Consider the following 22,709-nt stretch of genomic DNA (forward strand, 5'->3'; position numbering starts at 1 on the left):
TCTCTCCCTGGTTTCCCTCCCTTCTATCCCTTTCTGTTGTGTTTTCAGTTAGTGCTTGTTTTGTCTGTCCTGTGTATTGTTTGATGTTCCCATAATGGGATGCCTGGAGGCTTCTCTTTGGGGGGAGGGCTGTCACGGTCCTGTCACACTGTCAGTCTTTTGTCTGACAGGACTGTGGCATTATAGTCGCATGTCTGTCTTGTGTTTTCAGTGTATCGTCGCATGTCTTTCTGTCTTACGTCATACCCTGCCTCCTTGTTTACCTACAATTATTTAATTTACCTTACCTGCCCCGTTAAACTGTGTGATTTCCTCGTGTGTGCTGTCCAGTGCCATTTCTTCTTGTTTCCAGTTGGTCTTGTCTGTATGTTGGTTGTGTTTATTCAGTCCTGTTTCATCCCTGTTCCTGTTCTCAATCCGGGTCCCTGTTTCGTACTGGCCCAGCCCCTTTTCTGTTAACTCTGCCATGGACTTAGTGTTTTTTCCCCTACTGTACAATTTATTTATTTGTTTTGTAAATTCCCTTGTTTTTTCAACTCTGCTTTTGGGTCCGGAGTATCTGTTCTTCTCTGCTGATTCGTGATAGAAGGTGTCAAATACCAAATCTCAGACAGCAACAGAATACATTTTTGCCCAATATCCACGTAGTTTTAGGATCAGTATTGAATAAAATGTACAGAGAATGAAATGTAGACTATATTTTTTGGCCTCACTTCCATCCATATAGCCTCACATTTGGTGCTATGTTGTCGGTTACCATGCAGAAGTTCTCAAAGTTTGATTAAAAAATATTTTTTTTAAATCTGCTTTTTCCCCGACGTTCACACAACATGAGGTGAGGAAACAATGTAATTACACCAATTTGCATGTGTTAATTGGATTAATTAGTGAATGGAAGGGGGGAAGGGCGGGGTTGTGCACACACATGTCCTCACAGACAAGGGCTTCTCTAAATCAGTGCACTTAAAAATAAAGTTTCTGTCTGTTACAAGTTGTCAAAGTTGTGTGGTAGAGCTGTTTTGAGAAACCATTGGCTTTTGAATATGTCAAACTAATTAGAAATGCACAACTGAAGCTTGATTGATTTGAATGTAAAGAGCTACTCGAATGGCCAAGGGAGATATTAGTTTATTTTTGAGATTCACTAACCCCTCCTATCACTTATCAAGATTTGGAGATAATTGCAATTATGATCATTTGCAGTTAGTTAACAAATTTCTTTGCTACCTTCCTTAATGATCACAGGCCACAGAATAAATAATGCCACGCCAGCTTTAGTAGATGGGCTCAAGATGTCAGGATTTATGTGATCAGAGGTTAAAAAGATAATAACAGGATGGAAGCAGATCTAAATCTTTTTTTGGGGGCTTTATGAGGCTCTCTGAATAAGTTCAGATTGCTTAAAGAATGATGACATGGATATGACAATATCATTATAAGCATTCACCATACCTGGTCTGTTATCTCACCACTAGTTGGAAGTTCAAAATAGAAATGTTCTCAATTTGTGTGGTCTCTGAATTAAATCTTGGTGGAACCCTGTAGCACTATACATACACACAGTTTTCTCAGAGATCTACATTCCAGACTTTTGAGATCCTACAAACACACAGAATCCTTTAAATTGAAAAGCTACAGCAGGCTTTACACCCCCTGCCCACCCACATATACCCATGCACACACACCAAAACAGCCATAATGAGGTATGCTTGGCTTACATTTTTCTAAGAAGAAACACAAGGGGAAATATACACATATATATTTATTAATCGTAAAAGTAAATTGAAAATGAACACCTTGTGGTTGCAGGCCAGATGTAGTTAAAAAAAAAAAAAAAGGTATGGGTTTAATTAGCTAATTAAATAAACAAGATATGGGGGGTTAAATCCCAAAAAGCAATTACTGAAAGGCCATGATGAGAAAACTTCTCAAAGCTCAGCAAATCAGATCCGAAGATATGAAATCTTGAGAGAAGGGACCAGGCAAAAAAAAAAAAAAAGGTTGGAATACATCATTAGTTTTTGCTATGCAATTAAGAATGATGCAGGAGACCTCCCCTTAGCAAGAACCACAGATTGAAATAAAGACAGGAGAAATAGAAATCCCAGCCCAAATGCCTCTAAATACTTTGTAATGATGCAGGTGCAAGAGTTTGTGTTGAAATCTGGAGGGTAATGAACCTTGTTTGGCCTTGGAGTATTTGTAAGCTGCTAGCTGCCAGTGAGTGTCCAACACACAAAAACATGACAAGCCAAAACCATAAAATGTTGATGTACACTGCTGTATAGATATTGAGAATGTATTTGTGATGGTTATAGTTATTTAATTACTTTTACAGATTTCTTATATCATTTTGAATGTTCCTCGATTTAAACAATGGGTGCAAGGAAACAGATCAACCATTTAACACGATACAACAACACATTTAAGAAATATATACAATTTTACTCTCCTCCTCCCCCTCTCTTCCATCTTATATGCCAAAGTCTTGACAGACACTGAATACCAGTCTCTATAATAGAATATGCATACAGATATATAATTTAATCTACCAAATAATTGAGGAAAACAAAAATACATGCTGTTTCTTCTACAGACTATGGCTCTTTCAATAAGAGCACTTCATACGTCATGACCTTGAGTAGACAAAACAATACATGTTCACATATCTGTATGGTTCATGTGTATAATTATATGCTAATAGGAAGTATCTGACAAAGGAGGGAAAACTGGGCATAAAATGATTTAGGCACCAAAGACACCACAACTTTAAAAACAAAAAGAGAATAAACTTACACTTAAAGCAAAAATTGGCCTGTAAACAAAAGAAAACCACCACTTGTACAAACCCTGAACAATCATATGCTCAATGTGGGGGTTGTTTTAACAGTCACTTGAACTATGGTTTTCCTTTATGTGTGAAAGAAATAATATTTATCATCATCCTAACATACAAAAAACATCCATAGACCTCCAGTCAATAGTGTTAGGTAACGTCCATAACTTTCTTGAGTAATTTCTCAAAGGGGGAATAAAAAACAATGAGCATCACCCCAGCTTTAAAGAACTGATCATTAATGAGTCTTAGGCTTTCAGGCCAGGCAGTCCCAGCCATAACCAGACAGGCCACAAATGTGTGCATATGGTCATTTTCAACTTCTGTGTCATTCGTCAACTTAATTATGTTTCCCATGTTAGGGGTGATTGTCTCGCAAGTGACTCGTAGTACTTGCGTAGCTCTGTGGTGACTTGATGCACAAAGTGGAGTGGAAGATCTTGGGTGTGGGTGAACTTTCACAATAAGAGAATGGAGGGAAGGTGAGAGGCAGGGTTCCATGAGAGGACAAAGACAAAAAGAAGGCACGCTGCAAATTAAAAATCCATGTTTCCTCAGCAAACCTGTGTAGAAAGAAACAAACATATGAGTTTGATTTCTTACTAGGAAGTAGCGGTGGGTGATATAGTGGTAGACATGATCAGAGGTGGGTAGTAACGCATTACATTTACTCAGTCACATTTACTTGAGTAACTTTTTGGGGAAAAATGTACTTTTAGAAAAATTTTAAAAGTATATATACAGGTGCTGGTCATATAATTAGAATATCGTCAAAAAGTTGATTTATTTCAGTAATTCCATTCAAAAAGTGAAACTTGGATAATGTATACATTAATTCCACACAGACTGATATATTTCAAGTCTTCATTCCTTTTAATTTTGATGATTATAACTGACAACTAATGAAAAACCCCAAAATCAGTATCTCAGAAAATTTGAATATTGTGAAAAGGTTCAATATTGAAGACACCGGGTGCCACACTCTAATCAGCTAATTAACTCAAAACACCTGTAAAGGCCTTTAAATGGTCACTCAGTCTAGTTCTGTAGGCTACACAATCATGGGGAAGACTGCTGACTTGACAGTTGTCCAAAAGACGACCATTGACACCTTGCACAAGGAGGGCAAGACACAAACGGTCATTGCTAAAGAGGCTGGCTGTTCACAGAGCTCTGTGTCCAAGCACATTAATAGAGAGGCGAAGGGAAGGAAAAGATGTGGTAGAAAAACTTGTACAAGCAATAGGGATAACCGCACCCTGGAGAGGATTGTGAAACAAAACCCATTCAAAAATGTGGGGGAGATTCACAAAGAGTGGACTGCAGCTGGAGTCAGTGCTTCAAGAACCACCACGCACAGACGTATGCAAGACATGGGTTTCAGCTGTCACATTCCTTGTGTCAAGCCACTCTTGAACAAGACACAGCGTCAGATGTGTCTCGACTGGACTGCTGCTGAGTGGTCCAAAGTTATGTTCTCTGATGAAAGTAAATTTTGCATTTCCTTTGGAAATCAAGGTCCCAGAGTCTGGAGGAAGAGAGGAGAGGCACAGAATCCACGTTGCTTGAAGTCCAGTGTAAAGTTTCCACAGTCAGTGATGGTTTGGGGTGCCATGTCATCTCCTGGTGTTGGTCCACTGTCGTCTACCAGGAAGTTTTAGAGCACTTCATGCTTCCTGCTGCTGACCAACTTTATGGAGATGCAGATTTTATTTTCCAACAGGACTTGGCACCTGTACACAGTGCCAAAGCTACCAGTACCTGGTTTAAGGACCACGGTATCCCTGTCCTTAATTGGCCAGCAAACTCGTCTGACCTCAACCCTATAGAAAATCTATGAGGTATTGTGAAGAGGAAGATGCGATACGCCAGACCCAACAATGCAGAAGAGCTGAAGGCCACTATCAGAGCAACCTGGGATCTCATAACACCCGAGCAGTGCCACAGACTGATCGACTCCACGCCGCATTGCTGCAGTAATTCAGGCAAAAGGAGCCCCAACTAAGTATTGAGTGCTGTACATGCTCATACTTTTCATGTTCATACTTGTCAGTTGGCCAACATTTCTAAAAATCCTTTTTTTGTATTGGCCTTAAGTAATATTCTGAAATATGGAATTACTGAAATAAATCAACTTTTTGATGATATTCTAATTATATGACCAGCACCTGTATATACACACTAGGGCTGTCGATTTAACGCGTTAATTCAGTGCGATTAATTTGACTAAAAATAACGCGTTAAAAACATTTACGCCATTAATCACAATGCCCCGGACCATCATATGCAAGATTCCTGAGAAATGCAAGCTTGTAGTACCACCTGTTTACTCCAGAGGGCAGTAAGTGAATATTCAGCTGTGTGGCAATGCGCAGTTTATACAGTGAAGAAAAACACCCTTGAGCAGCAGAACAACACAGACATGTGTTACGTTCTTGCGTTCAAAACACTTGATGGAGTGCAAATTCGAACTAAGAGATCTCAAGATGTGTTCTAAGAAATAAACTATATTTAACTTGACACAGTGACCTAAAAATTTTATGTTTATGACACAACGCACCCGAGACGCTACACAAGCATGTCTGATGCAGGTGTAAATTGACAGGCCCTTAAACAAGCCCTCATAATAAATCTCCAACTGACTGACAAAGTCACTTGTGAAATGGATTGCTGTGAACTGTATGCCAATGATTGACTTATGTTCAATAATATGTTAGTAAACAATACTAACAATAGTATTCTAAAACTGCTTTTTGTATTGTCTTATCAATGTTTAACTCTTCTGCCACAAGAATGTAAAGCATTTTAATTATCAGAATATTTTTAATTTTATATATATATATATATATATATATATATATATATATATAGTGACAAACATTCTGTCTAATATCTCCTTATTGTGCTGCATGGAAGAAAGAAAGTCATACAGGTTTGGAACAACATGATGGTGAATGATGACAGAATTTACATGAATAATAATAATAATAATTCTGTAGTACATGTGTAATGTGTATTATGTAATAGAATAAAGGGGAGTAAATGTCTATTATGTCATTTGAGAAAGTATTGAGTAACTCACTACTCGAGTACTCTTTTAATAGGATACTTTCTTACTCTTATTCAAGTAATTATTTATGTTAGTACTTTTACTTCTACTTGAGTAATTATTATTTTAAAGTAATTATACTTTTACTTGAGTACAGTTTTTGGCTACTCTACCCACCTCTAGACTATCGGTACAAATTTTTGATTATTGTCTCTAATGCGGTAATGCAAACTTGCCACACGAGAAATGTGTACAGCACATAACATCTCAATTCGTTTTTCATAATCTGGTATCTTTTTCTACCAATAATTTTATTTTTTTTAAAAACAACTGAGAAAAGATTTTAGCTAGTTTTCATTTAAGTTGCTGATTTAACCCTATGCTGCATGAATTATTACACAACGAAGGGAAAACAATATCTTAAATGTTTATTTTATACTTTAGAACCAGAACGTAATCATTCCCAATAGTTAATTTTCCAAAAATATTTATTTTGAGGGAGTTACACATCTCATATCACATTTCAACAGAGGACAATGTAAACATTTCTTGGTTTATCACCACTTTTGTCACCATGCTAAATATATGTTGTCATAAATAATTAGACAAATATATGAAATATTGGAAAGGGTCAAAGATTACCAATGGTGGTTTAGATGTAAATCCACACTCTGAATTGTTAAAACAGGCTTTTAAAGATCTGTGCACTGCATTAAATGTAATAATATTTGTCAGCAGGTTTCCATATGTCTTTGTAAGTTTTCTTTATTGATTTATGTGTGTTAATGTTGCCCTGTTGTACCTTCTGGTCAGGTAGGAGGGTGTTGCCCTGCAGCGGGGTCAGGTGACTACTGAGCAATCCTCCTCCTGGTCGGTCATGCTCACAGAAGATGGTGCCATTGACATAGTGAAATCGGTCACCGGGCACCAAGCGATTTCGACATGTGGCACAAGTGAAACACTGTGGAGAAGAGCAGGACCATTCATTAAACTAAGAGAGCTGAAGTTATTTAGCTGAAATTCTGGAGTCATATTTAATACAAAGAAGTAAATGTTTCTGCCTACAACTAAATATTATTAGCCTATTAAATAGACTGAAATTGCAGAGCAAATGTACATATAACTACTTAAAACCACCAATATGCAAAAACATTTTTTACATAACAGCATTATGTAAAGACGACTCTTCAAACTGCTGTAAATGATGAGCTTTCCCTATTTTGAGAAAAAGAGGAAAGACAGAGGCAAAGAAACTTACATGTATGGTAAATCTGCATTGTTTGAAAAGCCTATTACACTCCAAGCTCACATTTCTTCAGATACTCACAAATTAGACATTTTTGTCAGGATGCAGTTACCCAATTTTGAAAACTTATGCAAGCATGGACCACTTGGGAAACTGAATAGATCCACTCAGCTTAATCAGTGAATGGTTTCCTTTTTCAATCAAATACTATTAAGGCTGGATGACACCTACACCACTATAATTAAGGAGGAATGGGTGGAGCAGTTGGGAAAACAGTTAGTTGATGAGTTTTGGTTCAGGCTGCTCTTGAGAATATCCTGCTACCCATGTTCAAGCAAATGCAAAACATTAACTGAAACAATTCAAAATTAAACAAATTTCCCCAAAAAGAGGTTCAGGGCTTCACAGATGTTGCCATTTGAACAAAAAAGTGAACACAAATACACTTGAGTAAAAACTTACATTGACTTAAATAATCTTTGACTTCTCTTCTAAAGCATTTTAGTGAAATAGTGTCTCTAATTCTCATGTTGGAGTTATGGGTGTAATGTTGCCAACGGGTCATTGTTTTAAGAACTTTCCGGTCTTAAGAGACTTTTAATATAATACATCTCTGGGATCTGTCATTCAGGCACAAGGCTTATCCTATCATTGCTATGAAAAATTTACAACATTAGGAAGATCAGAACTTTCCAACCCAAGCATGCTACACAAATTCTTGTCCAAGCTCTTTTCATATCTAGACTGACTACTGCAGTGCTCTTCTGACAGAACTTCCTGCATGTAAAATGAAACCTCTGCAATTGATCCAGAACGCGGTGGCCCATTTGGTTTTTAACTTGCATAAAGTTCAAGGCATTGATGCTCGCATACAGAACAGCCACTGGTTTAACATCCCCCTATCAACACTTATTACTTCAAGTCTATGTGCCCTCCAGACTTGCAATCGGCATATGAGCAGCACCGTGTGGCACAAAATCACTTTCTCTGTTTTTCACTTCCACTGTCCTCGCATGTAATTAAAACCTTCTGAACTCCACCCAAGCAGTTGATTCTCTAACTACTTAAAGAAACATCTAAAGATGCATTTCTTTCTTGAGCACCCAATCCTACTAATGCACTACTAATGTAATATCTTCACCCTAAAAAAAAAGCAATTCCTACCAGCCTTTTGCTAGACACATAGTAACAACTATTCTATTCTTGCCAGATAATCTATTGCAAAACAAAAAGTGACGAGGACGCAGTTTAATCTGTTCAGAAATGTCTGAATTTAGTCACAAGTATTCCAATATTTACATTTACAAAATTGCAACTTGAGACTGAGATTCTGAGTGTATGATAAATTAGTGTTAGTCAAATACAATAAACAGGGTGCATCACTGAATTGCATAAAATTAAATTGTGTTGAAATTTTTGGTTAATATTTTATTATTGTTGTGTATTCTTGTTTTGGTATTACAGATTTCTGCACACATTTATTATGGTAATTTCTTTATTTTGCTTGTTTTCCCAGATTTAGTTGTTTGTTAACACTGAATATATAAAACCCATGTAATTAAAAAGTGTGAATATCCCCATTTTCTTTGAAAAATAATGAAAATGTATGAACATTTTCTGAGAACAGACTATGGTTCACCTTTAAATGGTAGACATTACCCTGGGCCCTCATCACCATCTCACTGGCAGGGATCGACTGTCCACATGCACTGCAGGCACCACTGTGACCAAACAATCTGCACAAAGGGGAGAAAAATTAATGGTAAAATATGTTCAACAATGGTACAATACAAATATTAAAAAAATGGTTAGTCATCAGTAAGGCAACATTCAATATTAAACAAGTTAAAATTAAACAAGTCCACAAGAAATTAAAGGATCAAAATATTTTGCATTCCATGATTATCATGTACACTCACTGAGCACATTTTAGGAACACCTGTACATCTACTTATGTATGTGATTATTTAATCAACCAATCATGTGGCTGCAGTGCAATGCATAAAGTCATGCGGGTCATGAGCTTCTGTTAATCTTCATATAAACCATCAGAATGTGAAAAAAAATGTGAGCTCCGTGATTTCAAGAAGAAGAAGAGAGAACGCATGAGTGTTGGTGCCAGATGGGCTGGTTTGAGTATTTCTGTAACTGCTGATCTACTGGGATTTTCACACAAAACAGTCTCTAGAGTTTACACAGAAGGATGACAAAAACCTCCAGTGATGGGCAGTTCTGTGGACGGAAATGCCTTGTTGATTAGAGAAGTCAACGGAGAATGGCCAGATTGGACTGAGCTGACAGAAAGGCTACGGTATCTCAGATAACCACTCTGTACAATTGTAGTGAGCAGAATCGCATATTATAATGAAAGAACACTTTCAACACTTCGAAACTTGAGGCATATGGGCTACAACAGCAGAAGACCACATCAGGCACTTTATTAGGATCATAGTGTTCCTAATAAAGTGCACAGTGGCTATATATTTATATATATACAGGTGAAACTCGAAAAATTAGAATATCGTGCAAAAGTTCATTAATTTCAGTAATTCAACTTAAAAGGTGAAACTAATATATTATATAGACTCATTACAAGCAAAGTAAGATATTTCAAGCCTTTATTTGATATAATTTTAATGATTATGGCTTACAGCTTATGAAAACCCCAAATTCAGAATCTCAGAAAATTAGAATATTGTGAAAAGGTTCAGTATTGTAGGCTCAAAGTGTCACACTCTAATCAGCTAAACACCTGCAAAGGGTTCCTGAGCCTTTAAATGGTCTCTCAGTCTGGTTCAGTTGAATTCACAATCATGGGGAAGACTGCTGACCTGACAGCTGGGCAGAAAACCATCATTGACACCCTCCACAAGGAGGGAAAGCCTCAAAAGGTAATTGCAAAAGAAGTTGGATGTTCTCAAAGTGCTGTATCAAAGCACATTAATAGAAAGTTAAGTGGAAGGGAAAAGTGTGGAAGAAAAAGGTGCACAAGCAGCAGGGATGACCGTAGCCTGGAGAGGATTGTCAGGAAAAGGCCATTCAAATGTGTGGGGGAGCTTCACAAGGAGTGGACTGAGGCTGGAGTTACTGCATCAAGAGCCACCACACACAGACGGGTCCTGGACATGGGCTTCAAATGTCAAACGTCTTACCTGGGCTAAAGAAAAAAAGAACTGGTCTGTTGCTCAGTGGTCCAAAGTCCTCTTTTCTGATGAGAGCAAATTTTGCATCTCATTTGGAAACCAAGGTCCCAGAGTCTGGAGGAAGAATGGAGAGGCACACAATCCAAGATGCTTGAAGTCCGAAGTTTCCACAGTCTGTGTTGGTTTGGGGAGCCATGTCATCGGCTGGTGTTGGTCCACTGTGCTTTATTAAGTCCAGAGTCAATGCAGCCATCTACCGGGACATTTTAGAGCACTTCATGCTTCCTTCAGCAGACAAGCTTTATGGAGATGCTGACTTCATTTTCCAGCAGGACTTGGCACCTGCCCACACTGCCAAAAGTACCAAAACCTGGTTCAATGACCATGGTATTACTGTGCTTGATTGGCCAGCAAACTCGCCTGACCTGAACCCCATAGAGAATCTATGGGGCATTACTAAGAGAAAGATGAGAGACATGAGACCAAACAATGCAGAAGAGCTGAAGGCCGCTATTGAAGCATCTTGGTCTTCCATAACACCTCAGCAGTGCCACAGGCTGATAGCATCCATGCCACGCCACATTGAGGCAGTAATTAATGCAAAAGGGGCCCAAACCAAGTACTGAGTACATATGCATGATTATACTTTTCAGAGGGCCGACATTTCTGTATTTAAAATCCTTTTTTTTTAATTGAATATTCTAATTTTCTGAGATTCTGAATTTGGGGTTTTTATAAGCTGTAAGCCATAATCATCAAAATTATATCAAATAAAGGCTTGAAATATCTTACTTTGCTTGTAATGAGTCTATATAATATATTAGTTTCACCTTTTAAGTTGAATTACTGAAATTAATGAACTTTTGCACGATATTCAAATTTTTCGAGTTTCACCTGTATTTATATATATATATATATATATATATATATATATATATATATATTACTGGACATTGTATTTTGTATATAGTTCGCTAGTCTTACTGTTCAGTGTTTTAAATGTTTTGCTGGCCTTTTTGCACTGCTTACCTTGTTTGCACCTTTTAAAGGCTTCCCTGTTTGTATTATGTACTAATAAAGATGTTTTTATTTTACCTCAAGACTAGAAGTGAACTTTATGTTCGTCACGTGTACATAGTACTATCCTACGAATCACAGCGTTGATTGAATTGCTAGTTTAAATTAGTTTTAGAAAATTCCATACATAATAGTTTCAAATGGCATTGTTTATTGGAAGCACATGTATGATCATGCAAAGGTATCAACAAGCAAAATGCTGATGACTACAGATGAAGGTAGCGTTTAAGACGGGTGCCCACACTTTTTTGTGTAATGATCTACTTTTAAATGACCAACTCAATAAGATCTACCAACTAAAAAAAACACAGTTTCATTTAAAATAAGAAAATGCTTGTTGGGACTATTGCATGTATCCCTACATGGAATTCATCTTCTAATTAATAAAAAAATATATATAATAATGTTCAATATTGATATCATTCAGTTTTAACACAAAACCCAAAACACCTAGGCCTACAGCACAATAGATTACAATAGCCAGGACATTTACCTTATTCTGATGACGAGTAACTATTGACCAGGAGGTTTTGTTTATTCAGTTGTCATGACAACTAGGTTTGAGCATACGCGCCTTCCAAGGACTTCTGAAACAGAGCGCGAAATTGTGACGCTACTGCCCGGATTAGGCAAAACTGTCTGATTCCATTCAGTTTTGCCAAATAGGCAGTAGCATCGCAATTTCGCACTCTGTTCTCAGAAGTCCTTGGAAGGCGCGTATGCGCAAACCTAGTTGTCATGGCAACTGAATAAACAAAACCTCGCCTGGTCAATATTTACTCGTCAAGTGCAAGTCAGACAGAAACTAAAAAAAGGAAAGACATTATATTTATTTTTATTAAAATTGAACGAAAGTACATTAAAATTTTGTGTGATCTACCAGCATTGCCTTTGCGATCGACTGGTAGATCGTGAACGACTGGTAGATCGCGATCGACGTATTGGGCACCCCTGGTTTAAGACATCTCTTCTCTGCTCTTGCTCTCCTGCTGTTTTCCATCTCTTACAAATCTGACTGCATCTTACAGGCATTGCTTACAGACATTTCTTTTTACAATTCGAAAGTCACGTGAACAAATGATACTGCTATTGCTGTAGCTAACTTTAAAACTAGCGGGTTGATGTACCGTGTCAAAAATCCAGTGATGCTGGTAGTGACGATTCTCTCTGACCAATCAGTGATCTGTAGTATCAGGTACTATCCACAGTGGGAAAACCCCCAAAAAGCTGAGTCAAGTTGTACTGTGTAGTGGAAAAACCCATTAGAAAGATGACTAACCCCGCTGTAGCTCTACTGTAAAAACCATACATTCTATACACAAATAAATTCATTTATGTCCATAGCCCTTAGCCTGAAGTTAAAGCTCTAGTTTATTGCAGTGTATGCATAGACTCAACATGGCCAAAGCCCTGCCATTCGGTACTTTGACTGCAGTCCTAGTACCTTGACTGCAGTCTATCAGCTAATCTGGAGTGGCAGTGTAATTGGTGGCAATGGGTGGGGGGTGGCTTTAGGAGCCTCTGATCCATCCTTGGCTCCTAATTAGGGAGCACTTGATTGCTCTGCTGCTTGAGCTCGAGGTTGTTATGGGCAATTTTTGGAGAACACTCAAATGAGTTCAAGTCCTGCTCTTGATGAGATGGAAGAAAAAAAATGCATCTACATGCACACAATGGCACTCGGTTGTATAGAGATAAAACCCAGATGCAAAACAGAACACACATACACACAATGTGAATTAACAAAATGCAACAAACATACATGCCACTCACACACTAATACACACAAAAAACTTGTTTTCATTCAGAACACCTAGGGCCACCTTATCACAGTCATGTTTAAGTAGGAAACCTTTCTTCTGCTCCCTCTCTGGGGTCTTTATTGTGACAGTAACCAGACCAGTTTGGCAGCTAATTCTCACCACCTCACTTTCTTCTCATTCCACTTCTCTCGCTCTTTCCCAACCACTTCTCCTCCACTATCACTGTCCCAGCTCTAAATGCTCACAGTAATGAATTTTTGATCTTAATCCAAACAGTAATTTAATAAGAGACAGCAGAAAGGAGCCCTGTTCTCCCTATTTAATTCAACTTGCTTTTATCAGACCTCAGGCTCCATGCTGAGTCTTTTCGTACTGCCCTTTTGATTAGCTGTATTATACATATTTAATACACTGCAGATTGAATACACCTTAGATGCACTCTTAAAGAAAATGTCCATAAGACCACCCTTTATATTTGATACATTTGCTGAATTACAGACTTAAAGAGTTATTCATTTTATCTCATTATACACTTGATAAAATTACACACATTATATAAGCTGGCAAGGACAGCAAAGGTGTTTCATTGCAATTCTAAATCACTGTATTAATGTGCAAAAATGTATGTGTGCCAATCAAATTTTGCTTGACCTTTCCCAGATAGAAAAAACATTTAAAGCATTTACACAAACGTAAAAGTAAAAACAAATAAACAATACACTGTTATAATCTTGTCAGCTGGCATAAACTCACCACTGTACATTATCTTGTATTAGTGCTTTGTTAACTATGATAATATTTCAGTAACAATAATGGGTGTTTAAAATACAATAGCAGGACTGCACAGTTTCTCCATGATTTAGGGGTGTGTTTGGGTCTGTTTAAATTGTTTGTTTTGTGAACGGTTGGTTATTCCTGGCACTTTCACAGCAATCACGGCGAGAAAAAAAAACTACTGCGTGGTGATGCCAAAAAGTCAGACATTCTTGGTTGAGGTCCAAACAGACCAGTGTGGATCTAACAGGCAACAATGCCATGCTGGCACGGACTGAAACACCACAGCACATATCCAAAAACGCTGAGGTCAATTTCAAAACCTTTGCGATTATAAACAAATCTAATCTCTTCACCTCTGGAGCAGTCAGCTCAAAATATACAAGAGAATAGAGGCCAAATTCAATCAAACAGGCATATAAGCAATCATAGATCCCAGTAAAAACCGCAATACAAATAAACTTTTGAAGATTTTTGGGTTTGCAAAATAAGGAGGTTATGGTTTATTTGCAGACTGGTCAAAATTTAAGACAAAATGACATTTCTGAACAGAGTTCTATTTTGATCACCAGCTATGTGGTTAAACAGTACTTGTAACAGCCTGATTGAAATAGCCCTCAAATACAGGGCTTGAGTCTCCAGCAGTGTACAACACATGAAAGAATTGTGGGGAGTCTTTGAGGAATATGGCTGCACCAGATGCCATGTTACATGCACCCACACACTTTCTGTCATGATCAGTGTACTTTTCTTGTTCTCTAACTGTTCACATAGCAACATGAATTTGAATGTGTTTCATTGGAATGTCTAATGTTAGTATGACATATGACATTCTACAGAACATGTCAAATAAGCTATTTCAGCCCAGTAACTATTCTATCATCTAATTTCATGCGAAAATATTTACACAAATGGAGGAATGAACGCATTTGGTTCATTTATGATTTATGAAATAACTTCGGCCAAATAAAGACAAACACAAATTATTTTAAAACAAGGCAATGGCAGTTATTCTAAATATCTAAAGATAAAAATTTTCATAATTTACTCACTTTCATTGTACAAAAAAAAAAAAAGATGCATTAAAAGTGAATGGTGACTAAAGCTACCATTCTGCCTTTCCATCTGTTTTTGTCTTCCACAGAATAAATAAAGTCAAACAGGTTTGGAAATAAATTAAGGGTGAGTAAATTATGACAGAAATTTCCCTTTTGGGTGAATTATCCCTTTAACCTTAATTGAAACCACAATTTAATGCAATACTACATTTGGAAAAGAAAAAGGATTTGTCAAATTATATGAAACTTGGTAAAAATCACTTAATTTAGCCAATTATCTAGTTCAGGAAACAATAACAATGTATCAATTTGTTTCCAGTCAAATACAGATATTATTGTGTCCTTTGTTTAACGCACAATGACTGGTACTGTGACTAAGACCACCATTATTAACTTTTGATGCATAATGCATAACATATTGCTGTATTTGTTTTAAAAAAATATCTGTTAAAAATAAAATGTTGCTCTAATTCATGATCTCTGCCTTAGTCCCTCTACATCCTCGACCATCCCTCTTTTTATGTACCTGATGTAATCGTTCCTGCAGAGGATCATGCCTCCTTTGCTGAAGCAGGTGCTGCCGATCTCTCCCAGCTGGGCCTGGCAGCAGGAGCACTTGAGGCAGTGCGTGTGCCAGTATCGTTCCATAGAGAAGAGCAGGAAGCGGTCCATGATCCGACATCTGCAGCCTGCACAGGAGCGCACCACTCCGCCACTACCTCCCGTTACCGCAACAGAGGTGGATTCCACACGGCTGTTCACCATCGCCTGGCTGCGGGGAAGATCGGAGAAGCTCGTAAATCAGTATATCAGGACGTTGTTATCCAGGGGCATAGTTCTACGAATCAGCCATTACAAATGTTCCTCAACACTACTTCAAACAAATCACCTAGATACATTACATTCTTATAGTCCTAGGAAAATACAGCAATATAATAGGACAGAAATATTTTACATTGTAAGCAACTGTGGAGGTTTAAGAGACATTTTCCCCTATTATAGGATTTTTTTCAGTGGAGGAAAAGGAGAAGAAACAGACATGTCAAATACACTTAATATATTTTGGGCTCAATTTTCATGACCAAGCTAGGTAAGCGACCATGAACTACATCTTATCCAATTTTTGTGGGAACGCTAATTCTAAGCGCAATTTTCCTGCCAGCGCAAATGGGTGGTAGTGATTGCACTATCAGTGTGTGTATGGCCACAAACTGTGGGTGTATTTTACATGTTTGTTAATAAAGTGGGCTAAAGTGCAATTTGCTATTTCCCTGAGAAATAGGTCATCATGCTAAGATGTTTGAGAACCACGTCTAATATCGGTGCAAAGTCTAAAATGAGTTCCTGCATTTGCAGCTTGTGGATTCCACCAGCAGATGATATCAAAGAGCTATCAATCACTTTTAATAGGCTATTCATTTACTGATTAGTAATAATAATACAGTAATAATCATTATTATAATAATAGGTTTATTTTCTATAGTGCCTTTCCAAAGCTCAAAGATGCTGTACGTAAATGAAACATAAAACATTAAACAGAGAAACGAATAACAAATACACATTACTAAAAACAGGATGAGAGCCAACAGACCCAGAGAGGCCAAGAGCAGCACAGGTGACAAACAGAGCAGGAGATATTGCATACAGCCCATTACACTACCACATTCTTATGAATGGGCTGTCTCCATTTATATCAACATTGCATGACAGGGAACTAATTATGTAATAGGTCGCAGACAGTGCAATAACCGGAGAAGAACCTCTGAATTAAATTACACTGGACCAAACCCATTAATGCTGTAATGTGCACCCACTTGTGCCTAGACTTAGCGTATGCTTGCCCGAAAATATCAAAACCTTATGGTCATGCCCACTGACTTTGCGCATATGATGTATCGCATAGCATTGTGCTTAAGGCATAGCGCTCTTAAAATAGGACCCTCCATGTTGTTTCATTATGTCATCAAGAAACCTAATTTAGGCCATATAGATTATGACCTGAGATTACTAAAAAAGGTAATATTATTTAATTTCATTCTTATTAAATGCACTTTAATCTGGAGTACCTCCAGAAAATAGTTTAAAAAAAGTTCAACATGCAAACAAAATAATTATTTTTTCACTTTGTTATGTCATGGAACTACAATAAAACACATGCTGTAGGCAATATGGAAATTATGCTGTCTACTTTATATTTTTGTATCTGTCTTAATTTAATCAGTTTATATCTACAGCTCATTACCAGAACTTTCATTGCAAATATGAGTGTAGATCAAGCCCAGCTAGAGGCACTACAGCTCTTAAATGGCTGCAACTGGAACCATAAAGACAAAAACTATGGTCGGTTCCCTTACGTGTGTTATTTCAAAGTGGGAATGCTGATCCAAGAACAGGGGTTATATCTATATGGCATCTCCAAATACATGCACTAATCAATAATCAGCTAACCTTATCTGTGTGAGATTTTACATGACCTTGGTTTACCCCAGCTCATGCTGATACCGGTCTCACTGTACCATGTAAACAAAAATAACTCAAAAGTGGCACTCCAATTACTTTTCCAAGATTGTTTTCTTTTATTATATTTCCTAGATTGTAGGTAGTATGATTTGCAGTATGCAGCTTTCAACCTACACAAGAACCCAATCACAATACAAACCACTTTTAAAGATGTATTCCAAATCAAAGTGCAACATTGAATTTTCATTCCCTGTGTGATGTTTTAGTTCAACAATGCTTTCTCTGTTGAATGTATTCGCTTGGTGCATTACTGTTCACCAGCCATTTCCCTGCAAGCAAGTGGGACATTTCCAGTCTCAATAAACAGCCTTATACAGTTCCAGAAGAATGAATTCAGTCTAGCCATCGAACATCCTCACCACACAAACACTTCTACAGTTTTAGTCTGACTAATTTAAAATGAGCAAAAATAAGCACAAGGACAGTAGTTTGAGAAAGTCAGACCATCCAACAAAGCAAATATCCTTCAGACTCAAGGCATAGGCTAATACTTATGTTCAAAGCACTGTATATTTGCACATTGGGAAAAGCTTGCACATCTTATTTCTAAAAATAATTTTGTATCTCTGCATTGTTTTCTGAAAAGACACAAGACTAGCTTCTCTGCTGCATTTAGAGACCTCAGCTAAATCCTGTGAGGACCAGACGGGGCAGTTTTCTCCTTCTGGAGAGGCAGCAGCATGAGGAAGAGGGGAGCATGGCTTTGGACATCTGGCTGAGGCCATATCACTTGTTATTTCCTCTCTATGTTGTTCTGAAGCAGAGGTCAGTCAGCAGCAGCCTGGAGACAGAGGCTAGGTTAAAGGTCACAACTGAGCCTTGTTGATTGGTAGGGTTGATCAGGGGTCAGTGGAGGGGCAGAAAGCAACAGGAAGGCTTTTTGTGCCATGCTCCAAATTCCCAAAGTGGGAATGCTTTCCTCATGCTGTCTTATCTGCCTTGTACCAGACATAAGATTCCAGCCAGCCATGTGCTTTCCCCACAAACAGGAGCATGAATGGTGCAATCAGATATATAGACAGATTAACACAACTACAAACTGTTAAAATTTGCATGACACAGAGAACAAAAAATGCTGAATTAGTGAAGAACCCTTCACACAAATTCTGCAGTACACAATTGCCTCTATAAATATATATATATATATAACACCTTTTAACATGCATCTCCTCAGTATGTTTTCTTTGTTAAATGGGAACAAATTCTAAAGATAAGTATTAGCAATCTGCAATAATCTGGTCAAGATGAATTATGGCCTCTCGGTTTGGAAAAAAAAATGAAGAAACACATTTCCTTTAGCAAGAGATCTTTCACATGCATGTGGTTTGCACTCCCTCACCTTACCTGACAAAACTGGCCAAACAGGTCTAAAACAACGCACTGAGAGCTGCGCAAACATTTCCTCCATAACCAGGTGACACTTTGAGGATCCCAAAACTGACATGAACCTACATGCCTGAATTCTTATTAGAGATTTTGCCAGCCACCACTTTAAACCAATTTTCTACACCCCTTCTTTTCATTGTTGTGTCAGAGTTGGGCATATTTTATGTCTTTTACAAACTATGAGCCTGATATCTTATTAAATGCACAGGGACCAGCTGTACAAGATTATAAACCAGAGTAAAAAAAATAAAATTATTCAGTGCTCCTACACAAACAGATTTTGCCTCAGGACCTTTCCCTCCATAACTGACACCGGTAACAAGCACCATACATTGTCATTCGCGCACAACTGCAGAAGCACCATTCTAAAGCAGGTTGCCAAATAACTTTACTACAGTTAATTTTATGAAAATGCAAATCCCCCATTTTTTAATCATCCTTTGCTGCAGACCCGAGAGTGAGAAAGACAATGCTTCGGAATGGGACCCTGGGGGAATATCACACGCTTAGAGGCTTGGCTGTTTCAATACAGAACAATTACATTATCCCTCTAATAACTTAGGTAAGTTAATCCTTTGCTGAAAACGTCAGGCAAATCTTTTTAAAGCTATGAGGCCTAGCGTAGTGTCTTATCATAAGGAAGCAGAAGTTTGTGAAGCTATAGGACTATATCTTTGGCAGTTTGCATTGTATTTGGCAAATTCCTGATTTAGGAGGCAAGCAGAATATGGCATTCATACTGTAAGGGGAGTGCAAAGTTTGTTTAAATGTTGCTATTAATTTAAAACAGGCAAACCTGTGAAAATAGTTTATTTATATGTAAATTTGTGCAGATTTATGGGATGATATATCAAAGATCTTGGTACATGTTAACATTCTTGTAGATGCACTTTCTGGCAGTGCGGTAAATGAGTGGAGAATACCATAATAGCTCTACAGACTCATTTGTTTTGACAGATTTCAAGAAATAGTTCACCCAAAAAAGAAAATTCTCTCATCATTTACTCAACCACATGCCATCTCAGATGTGTATGACTTTCTTTCTTCTTCTGAACACACAAAAAAAAACATTTTAGAAGAATATCTCAGCTCTTTAGGTCCATACAATGCAAGTGAATAGTGACCAGAACTTTGAAGGTCAGAAATGCACATTATGGCAGCATAAAAGTAATCCATATGACTCCAGTGTTTAAATCCATATCTTGTAAAGTGATATGATAGCTGTGGATTGAGAAACAGACATCTTTCATGGTATTCTTTTTGTTTTTGGCAATTCACATTCTTTGTGCATATTGACACATACTGGACAGGAAGGACAATTTAAAGTAAAAAAAGACTTAAATATTGATCTAATTCTCACCCACACTTATTACATCGTTTCTGAAGATATGGATTTAACCACTGGACTCTTATGGATTAATTTTATGCCTTTCTGTGCTTTTTGAAACTTCAAAGTTCTGGCCACAATTCACTTGCATTGCATGGACCTTAAAAGCTGAAATATTCTTCTAAAATCCTTTGTGTTCAGCAGAAGAAAGTCATACACATCTGGGAAGGCATGAGGAGAGTAAATGATGAGAGAATTTTCATTTCGGGTTAACTTTCCTAGAGGTCTGCAAGTTATACCCCAAACTTATTTAGTAAATATTTTGTAAATAAGTTTACATTTGTATTTAGTTTTATTTAGTAAAAACGTTTTTAAGATTAATAGGACTGCATTAGATTACTAAAACATAAATTAATCTAGAAAGCTGGTGTTTTGTAAGTCTTTAAATCACAAATTAAAGCCACTTCCCCTAACTTTAATAATACACAGAAAACTATTCCACCAAGTACTGTTGTTTGAGGTGAGAATCAACTCTGGAAACAGACCAAATTCTTCTCTTCTCTGTCTCGTTATTTAAATGCTGTCATCAGAAAGGTCAGATAGGGGGTTCGTTCAGTTCCACTCGACTAAAGGACTGATTGATTAAATAAGAGGCAAAAACAGAAGCTAATGAAGAGAAACACAATACCGTCGCTGTCCGAGCGCAGACTGATGGATTGGTGTCGGCTTGACGGAGAAAATGATGGCTTTACACCGAGAGACAAATCACATATCATCAACTAAGGCTAAAGTTGTAGACTTAAGTACACACTATTCTGTTTTATGATTGTGTGCTTCAACTTTTCCTTTTGTAGGTCGTCTGGAGAGGGATCTAACCTCGTGGGCATCACTCATCATATAAACTTCGTCTCTGACACTAAAGTGAGAACGATGTAGCCTATATCATTTCAATGTATTATTATAAATTAACTCATAATGGAAGTGTTAATTCTTAATCTCATAAAACGTCGGTTAAAGGAACCAATAAATAGAGTGAGTCACTGGTAATTAAAATAAATGAGCATAACATCATGGTTCACAGCGTCTAAAAATAGTAGCAAGTCCAGTGAGCAAATGACCAAGCCCTGGTTGTCACCACCGCAGATTAGCAGTACATCCTTCTCTTTTAATAATACGCGCAGGGGCCATATTACACGCTTCGCAGTTTTATTAAAACGGGTCTCTTTTTAATTAACACTCCGCGCACAACTCCCCATTGTGCACGATTCTCAGCTCCAATGGCAACACACTGCAAGGCTGTCTCAGAAAATAAAGTTCTGCCTACCTAGCATTTGGGGGAATCGTGGGCGCGTGCTGCATTTTTTGGGCATAATGGGTGCATTCCAATCAGAGCAACAGTCTAAGGGGGCGTTCACACAGAACGCGTATTTGCGTCCGTCTGCGCTGTTGTTTTTTACATTACATCTACATAAACGCGCAAGACGGACGTCTTTGACCGTAGCGCCCCGTATCGCGCTGGAGCGCCGCGTTTTTTTAAACGTCGCGTCATATTAAATAAAAAAAAATTCAACAGTTACAAAACGTGTCTCGAGACACGGTCTATTCGTTACGATGCGTCTAGCTTCTTTTATCGCAAGTGCAACCGGTCCCTTATAGACAGCTCTAGGTTTTGAGGTAGCCTACATACATCAAGTCAGAGTTACTATAGTGGTTGCCAAGACACACAAATGCAAAGTTTGTCTCTGGTATAATACTTTCGTAAAAGACGAAATTGTGGGGTAGCCGTGTAGTGTTTCTGACTGGACTGGAAAACAAAAACTAAAAACACCAGGCACAAAGGGCGATTGGCATGAACTATCACCCTTGTGCCCGCCGCTGATGCACCTACCAAATCTCTGGTTTCTCCGTGGTACTGTTGGTAAGTGAACTGTAATAGCATACTAAAACGTCTGCTAATTCACAAATAACTAAGGAGGGGTGATAAAGGGCAACGAAATGGCATGTTATAGGAGCTAACGTTGTGAGATGCGTGTTTAAACATGCAAGAGGCCAATTAAATCTGTTAAAATGAGCAGGCAAGAATTTAATACTGACTTGACGGAGGGGCAAAGTATCATAATAACAGAACACTCCAACCGTACTGTAAAATAATTAACAATGATGTTAGCTATTTAAAGTTTAATAGATTTTTTTTTTTACTCACCGTTATTTGTATGGAGTATGAACACAGGTCAAAACGTTGTGAAAGCACTCTCAAAGTTATTGCGCGGTATTAAAAAGAGAGAGGTGGTCTGTCTTTATTCGTCCACCCAAAATCTTTGCAGAAACTCCGTTTTTAATAATCCGAGTGTCGCGTGTTCCAAGAAACTTCAAAATTGTTCCACTTGTTAGCGTTCCGTCACTACTGACAAATTCATGTTAGTGTGTTAGCTATTGCACATGATCTTCCTTACGTAATAGTGGTTATAGTTATATCACTTATTGCCTAAAACCTCTTATGAGCAACTTCTGGGATCAGTTTACGCTCGAA

At 37.7% G+C, this 22,709-nt stretch overlaps 1 protein-coding gene across 1 annotated transcript; it reads right to left on the reverse strand.

Moving 5' to 3' along the window:
• Window positions 1-1,880: 1,880 nt before the first annotated feature.
• On the reverse strand, window positions 1,881-22,709 carry lmo4a (LIM domain only 4a). The gene is made up of 5 exons (XM_052104328.1): window positions 22,383-22,709; window positions 15,473-15,718; window positions 8,771-8,867; window positions 6,688-6,846; window positions 1,881-3,399 (listed from the first exon to the last, which is right to left on the reverse strand). The coding sequence occupies exons 2-5, from the start codon at window positions 15,709-15,711 to the stop codon at window positions 3,391-3,393; spliced, it is 504 nt and encodes a 167-aa protein (XP_051960288.1). The 5' UTR covers window positions 15,712-15,718; window positions 22,383-22,709; the 3' UTR covers window positions 1,881-3,390.

This window comes from Xyrauchen texanus, chromosome 3 (assembly GCF_025860055.1).
Source record: "Xyrauchen texanus isolate HMW12.3.18 chromosome 3, RBS_HiC_50CHRs, whole genome shotgun sequence".
NCBI classification, from domain to species: Eukaryota; Metazoa; Chordata; class Actinopteri; order Cypriniformes; family Catostomidae; genus Xyrauchen; species Xyrauchen texanus.

Excerpts from the sequence above, each read along its gene's own strand:
- lmo4a (XM_052104328.1), bottom strand. The coding sequence starts at position 15,711 with ATGGTGAACAGCCGTGTGGAATCCACCTCTGTTGCGGTAACGGGAGGT. Across the intron at positions 8,868-15,472 it reads TGCAGGAACGATTACATCAG|ATTGTTTGGTCACAGTGGTG; the intron begins GTACATAAAAAG and ends CCCTTTGTGCAG. Across the intron at positions 6,847-8,770 it reads GTAATGTCTACCATTTAAAG|TGTTTCACTTGTGCCACATG; the intron begins GTGAACCATAGT and ends TCTTCTCCACAG.